The 7,541-nt window shown below is 39.1% G+C and overlaps 1 protein-coding gene across 1 annotated transcript; it reads left to right on the forward strand.

Moving 5' to 3' along the window:
- The first annotated feature begins 6,299 nt into the window (after positions 1-6,299).
- Positions 6,300-7,253, forward strand: LOC144769932 (olfactory receptor 5AR1-like). Its single transcript, XM_078654124.1, has one exon. The coding sequence runs from the start codon at positions 6,300-6,302 to the stop codon at positions 7,251-7,253; it is 954 nt and encodes a 317-aa protein (XP_078510250.1).
- Positions 7,254-7,541: the final 288 nt, after the last annotated feature.

Here is a 7,541-nt window from a genome sequence, read left to right on the forward strand (position 1 = left end):
CCTCTCTTTACCTTAGATGTTATTGGGACCGTGGGCTGCTTGTACTCCTCTTCCCTTAGATGATACTGATAAGCAGCTATTAGATCTCCTTATATCAATTGCTGTCAAAATTATTCTAACTGAATAGAAATCCTTTAATCTCCTGTCTTATCATATTTGGTGGGCTTGGGTATCATTTCTTCGTGGGGCCCATACTTATGTTGAAGAGATGCATTGTACTCCTTCCATCTCTAATACTATTTGGAGGTCACTGGATAAAAATATGAAACTGTCCTCTCAGGAGTTGATAGCCCAATAAACGTTTGTCTCTACTTCTTAATTTAGTTTCCCCACTGCAGCAGGTATCCACATGTAGCTATCCATCTATTCTTTTATCTCTTATCTATCTATCTATCTATCTATCTATCTATCTATCTATCTATCTATCTATCTATCTATCTATCTATCTATCTATCTATCTATCTATCTATCTATCTATCTATCTATCTATCTATCTATCTATCTATCTATCTATCTATCTATCTATTGTCCTCTCTCTTCCTTTCTTTCCTTGTTCCTTCTTCTTTCTATCCTTTCTTTTTCTCTTCTTCCTTTCATTCTGATATTTTTTGGTTTCTGTGCAATATATCTAATATTTTGTTATCAATCTAGAGTGAGATATTCATTGGATATTATATATTGATTCGGTACTTTTTATCTATGGACAATTTTCCTCTGTTTTATTGCACTCTATTATAATTGTATGAACTCTTACTTTTTAAAATAATAAAGATATTAAACAAAAAAAAGCTAAATACGCATGAAGAACATAGTATTCTGATGACACAGTATTTCAATTGCTGTTGTCTGTAAGTAAAAGAAATTAAAGACCGTCAACATCACAACCCTGATAATATGTGCAGGAAAATTCCATCCTTAGAGTGGGTTCTTCATCAGGACATATGGAGACACCTATGGATGATTTAAAATAAATCTTAGTTATTTTAGGTGATGTAGAACGTGATCGTAATTAATTAATCAATTACAGGTAATGCATGTTACCCTTTGAGCCACCTAGAAGAATCTAATGGAGATACTCGGGAGTGTGAGCAGGGAGGCTTGTGTGTCGCAGAGGCGAGTGCAATGAATTTATAGGTGCTGAAATTAAATAAAGATGAAGATTTGTCAGCAGCAGTGTTACCTTGGGCGCAAAAAAGTTCTACATTATTGGCTGTCCCAAAGGCTCTAAATAGTGTAATTTAACTAACTTGGTAATATCATAGATATAAGTAGAATGTCAGAATAGATCAAGAGTTCCACCACAGAATGAATCCAAAAACAATCTATTGAGGAAACTTAAGGACAGTGGTTTGCCTTGCGCGATTTCAAAGTATAGGCATAGAACTGATCGAGGACACAGTTAGGGGTTGGGAAAAGAAGAGAGAAGTGAACGTACCTCTGCGCTCAGTCGAAGCCCAATGGATATCTGATGAGCGGGGGCCGTTTTCAGGGTCTGCTTATATGCCGATCGCTGAGCTGTCAGCGTGCACACCCAAAGCAGCACGTCAACTGATCTGCTACTAGATGCTGACAGGGCTGGTCTAAGCGGATGCCGGCATGGGTTTAATGAGTCATACGTCGGAGGGGGACTAGACCCAGGATGTGGCTCAAAGTAAGATCAAAAGGGTGGATTGAGTTCGGAAAAATGAGTAACCCATCAATAATATAAAATAAACCATCAGACAACAAATGAGATCTAATTGCACCAGATCAAACAAAACACTGAGAATAACTTTTGATTCATGCACATTCATGAACTCTGAAATTCAGCCTTCGTTTTTTCAAAACCAACCATCTAACAATTTGAACTTTTTCCAAAATAGAACTTTTGGCACAGAATAATCTGCTTAAAGTAGAACTATTCTTAGAGAACAAGGGGCCATATGTATCATAGAAATTCGCATTCGCAAAGGCCGAAATTCACAGAATTTCAGCCTTTGCGAATGCGAATTTGCTAAATGGGATGTATGAATGACAATTTTGCAATTGTATTTAAGGAATCGCAAATTTTGCGATTCCTTAAATGCAATGTATGAAGCTAAAAAAAAATGCTAATTGCCCCTAAGGAATCGCAAATTACCAACAACTACAAGTTGGTGGTGATTTGCGAATTTCTTGAAAAATGCCCATTTTTGCATTGTTCAAAGTGCCATGTGACGCACCACATGTGCACCCATGCTTATTTCAGGGGTGCAACAGGGTGTCCTTTGGACACCCCTGCACCCTTGAAATTATTCTCAAATTGCGATTAGCAAATTGCGAATCGCAAATTGAGAATACATTTCCATTCCTTCCTATGGGCCTCCTGGCTCACAGAAATGAATGGGAAAGTATTCCTTAATTGCGAATTCTCAATTTGCGAACTCGCAACTTAAGGAATATCAAGAAATCGCTCGAAAATTGCGATTTTCTTGATACATACCAATTAGCGATTCTGAAATAGTGATTTCTTAAAAATCGCTATTACAGAATCGCTAATTGGTACCTTGATACATATGGCCCAAGATCTTTTTTGAAAAACTTCCTAATGACAATATTTTGGCCTTGTCCTAAAAACAAGACAGTTTAAATATTATTCTGTGGGATGGTCTCAACCTTTTTTCTGTACCGTAAGAGACATTTCATGAATGTAATTTCATATTTCATAAAGGTTAAAATGTATGCTCTCATAATAGGCTTCGTATCTGTTGAGACTTGATTTTCATACAGATTATACTCATTTCATGTGGACAAACCTTTTCTTCAAATGTAATTTGTATTTTGGGTGGGATTGTACACACTAGCTTTAGATATGTTCAGTGCTTATACATTTAGTTTTATTGTACTTAATATCATGGAGTGGGTGTTATGTACGATTCTAGGACCCTAGTGTAATTTTCCCGATTCATGCCCATATATAGGTATAAAATCACCCGATCCTTATATAGGCATATAAGACTGCTCACTTTGCCACTGGATTCAAGCAAGCTGGGCTGAAGAAGGCTGAAATGCCAGAAACCGGTCCTCGGTAGCTTGTTTCCGGTCCAGGGAAGGCATGGCTTGGCAGTTCGGGCTGGACTGTTCCCATGAGGCACAGGGTCAGACTGATTTGCATATGGCCATGTCTGAACTGGGGTGGCAGAGTGGGCTAAAGAACGGTGATGGATTAAACCCAGATCTGTTTACTGGGTGTGAGTGTTTGATTAGTTCAGATGCTCCGACCATCACCACCCCCTTTTGTACCGCTTTGTTCACCATAAGTTGGCAGGGTATGCTCAGACGTGAGTCCCTTGCTCACTTTGCCACTGGATTCAAGCAAGCCGGGCTGAAGACGGCTGCAAAGCCAGAAACCGGTCTTCGGTAGCTTGTTTCCCGTCCAGGGAAGGCATGGCTTGGCAGTTCAGGCTGGACTGTTCCCATGAGGCACAGGGACAGGCTGATTTGCATATGGCCATGTCTGAACTGGGGTGGCAGAGTGGGCTAAAGAACGGTGATGGATTAAACCCAGATCAGTTGAATGGGGGTGAGTGCTTGTATTGTCAAAGCTCCGTCCATCATTTCCTTTGGTACATTTCTTATGCCTGAGAAAGAAGACTGTTCAATAAATACTTTTTATTGAAAACGCCCGTCTCTCTATTTCCTCAGCACCTCTGGTGAAACGAAGCATGCACGATTGACTGAGTAAAATAGCCATCTATTGTTTCCGCGACTCTAGAGATTGATTTCTTATTCTTGGGAAACAAAGTTGTCATGTTTAGCGGTTGTCAGAAACTAATCCCCTCTTGTGAATTCGAGAAAGTTTCTAGTGACCTCTGAGCTAGCTGGCACTCACAATTAAGTCTAATATATGCGATAGAGACCTAGTCGACCTCAGTCCTCCGTCTAAACTATAGTATATGTTATTCTAATGCGCAGAGCCTATTGGGAATATAGGAACTACACCTCAGTGAGTTGTACATAGATAGAACAGTTCGATAAAGCGCATAATGAGACCATGACCTGTCTGTAGGTTGTGCAGAGGAAGCACACTTTACAAAGATAAAATACAATTCAATGTATTACAAAAATGTGATGTTTGCCCAGGAAGGCCCACTTTGCACAAACAAAATAAACATATTTACTGATCATAAGGATGACAAACTGTTTATTCATTGTTGTGACATGACAGTTGTGCACCGGTGGCATCTAGTTCATTTAACCCATCACGGACCGGATCAAAAGAGTGCATCCATTTCCACTCCTGGATATTAAGAACTGAGTTCATGTTCCAACTCCTATTGTCCAATGTGACCTTCTAGAGGACCACCCATGTAATACTTTCTGGTGGATGGCTCAGTGTCTGAAAATGCTCCACTAATGGTGCCCCAACAGTACCACGCCTGACCGTCTTGATGGAAATGTCCAAGAAATCAATTGACTCAGGTTCTGACTGTATCATGAACTTGATGTCATTTGATCTTTGGTCCAGCCACAGGAAAAATTACTCCAGTTGTGTTGGACTCCCTGTCCAGATGACCTTGAAAGGTCATGGCAGAACTTGCTTAAGCTCTGGCAAGGCTTTTTAGGGAGGCAACCAAAGCGTTCAACTCAGCGTTCACAAATGATTGCGGCAAGTTGTAGCCTTAGTTGAATTACCAGGTCTGAGAAGAGGAAACAAAATATCTTTAGACTTTATTCAGAAGTTTGATGGATCTCTTTGTTGAAGTGCTTGGACAACATGCGTGAAACTCGGAAATGGAAAATAGTTAGTTTGACTCTAGATTTTTTCAATTTTTGTATCCATCTAAGTCTTTTGGCTTTGAGTAATTGAAGAGCTAACCTTGCAGTTCTAGCATGCCTCATCCTATTCCTTCCAGAAGGAGATGTGCAGTTAAAAAGTGGGATCAAACCATTTTCTGCTTGGAGATTCATCACTAGGAATGATGGATTTCTCACGTACCTCTCTTCATGGCCCCAAACCTATACCCAGGACCAGTTTTAGCTCTAAGTGCTGTTGTGCTTCTCCCCAGAAAATGTGTGAGGTAGCTCTCTAGAATACTTTAAATAACGCAACCAATTTTGGGATAAGCACAGTGCTTAATTTTCACTGGTGGTTGCGGTTGAGAGGCACTGGCACTCATTTTTGGGGCTCTGCACATATTGTTCCTTATCAAATATTTTCCAAGACTAAGAGAGGGATAAACATACAAAACAGAAAAGTGGAGAAAGACAACAACAGAAAAACCATCACAAGGGAAAAAAAACAGGAACCTGCAAGAGTGAGATAAATGAGCTGGGAGAGTCTTGGAATAAAAAGGCCTCCGGTGGAGTCAAGACTACGCAGATACGTAATAGTGCTGGGAGAGAGCTTTGGGCGCCCGGCACTCTTCTTCTATAAATTAAGCACTATTTTATGCCATTCATCTATATGGTCCTGCTCTCTTGCAGTCTTACTTGGCCAGGACACACCATAACCTACAATGACGCTTTGACTTAGTTTCACAAAGCATCTTGGGGTTCCCTCTTTTGAGGGTTATACACACTGGTTACAGGAAACTGTCTCTTGCCTCGGATCATGATTTTCCATATTTGGAATTGCGAGAGTAACAATGATGGTTTTGACTGCACTAACAGTATGTTATGCACATGTAACCGTGGCTTGGTCTCCCTTTGACTAGTCTGCTGTATAAAGACACAACACTTCGGCTTTGGTGGCAACTGATACATCTTGATTTCTGTTTGCTGCCTTTTTACTGCCCTATTGAATTTCTTTCTAATTATTTACATCTGAGATCTTTGTTGCTCTGCCCTACTCAGATGGTTTGGTTAACTCTGATGTACTAGTAAATTTGTTTCAGTCTGATTAAGGACAATGTTGCAAGTCCTGAACTTTTAATCAACAAATCACTCATTTAAGATGCTAATTAGTCAAATGGAATCACAAAATGACTTCAACATCCAGAATGGATTAGGCTATAGCAGAAAGGTCCAGGGCTGGAAATGGTGTCCATGTCGGTCTGGGAAGAGGTGATCACCTACTCTCTCTCAATTTTTGGCTTCTACCTGGACAGCAGTTGGTGGTAAGACAGCTATCATCCTTGGGCTGAGGTTCATCATTTGGCCTACTAGTTCCAACTCAGGTTTTTATTTTTTTAATACACTGCAAACAAATGACAACAATTTATCCAGATCAATGCTTTTTAATTTAGCTACAATATATTTTGCTTTTCATAATCTTGTGTTTCCATTTTTCCACCAGATCTTCCGTTATTCATCGAACAACAACACAAAGCACTGGAAGTATGGAAAATCAGACTCTCTTGAGTGAATTTTTAATTATGGGATTATCGCAAAATCCACAGCTTCAAGTTCCAATTTTCATTGTGTTCTTACTCATGTATTTATTTACTCTTCTTGGAAACCTTGTCATTATTACATTAATATGCATTGACAAACATCTACAAAATCCCATGTATTTTTTTCTCATGAATTTATCTTTCCTAGATATTGGTTTCGTGACGGTCACCATCCCAAAACTGCTGGCGGTCTGCTTGAAAGCCAAGGAATCTGACAAATCCATCACTTTCTCTGCATGCATCCTTCAATTCTATTTATGCATTTCCTTCATCAGCACAGAGTTTTACTTACTGTCAGTGATGGCCTATGACAGGTACCTTGCAATTTGCAACCCCCTGCGCTATGCATCTATCATGAATACAAGAACCATGATTTCATTGACTGTAACATCCTGGACACTTGGCTTTCTGGACACTATCGCACATGCTGTTTTGATATCAAACTTGTACTTTTGTGCATCTAATGAAATAAATCATTTCTTTTGTGATATGAATGCTCTTCTAAAACTATCCTGTACAGACACATTTTTCATAAATATCGCAACCTTCGGAGAAGGTATTGTGATAGGACTGGGCCCTTTCATATTAACAATAACTTCCTATGGACTAATCATTTCAAATATCATGAAAATTCCCTCCAATACAGGGAAACAAAAGATGTTCTCCACATGTTCTTCTCATCTAACAGCAGTTGTTTTGTTCTATGGAACTGAGCTTGGTATATATATGAAACCAACCTCAGGGCACTCATTGGACAAAGACAAGATCTTTGCTGTAATGTATACAATTGTCATTCCAATGTTGAATCCAGTTCTCTACAGTTTGAGGAACAAGGATGTAAAATGGGCTTTGAAAAAAGCTATAGGGAAACTAAGGCAGATAAACTCTGTACTAAAGTAATTTAATACTTCAAGCTGTACGTATAGAAAGTATCGTAACATATGTTGCTTATAACATTAATACCAGAAGTAAAAAACTGTGGACATTAAATGTGTCTTTACTTATCAACAAAAATCTGGGCAAACGGTGACAAGAAGTAATTAATGAATTTGTATAGAAAGATGTAAACTAAGCCATCACTTACGAATTGTTTCATGGCCTGTGGCGTCACACCTGTCGAGTTTCCTATTCCCCAGCTGAGAAACAAATCTTACAAAAGGAGGCTAAATAAAAAGAGTTTGAGTAAAA

Source organism: Lissotriton helveticus, chromosome 7 (genome assembly GCF_964261635.1).
Source record: "Lissotriton helveticus chromosome 7, aLisHel1.1, whole genome shotgun sequence".
Lineage (NCBI taxonomy): Eukaryota > Metazoa > Chordata > Amphibia > Caudata > Salamandridae > Lissotriton > Lissotriton helveticus.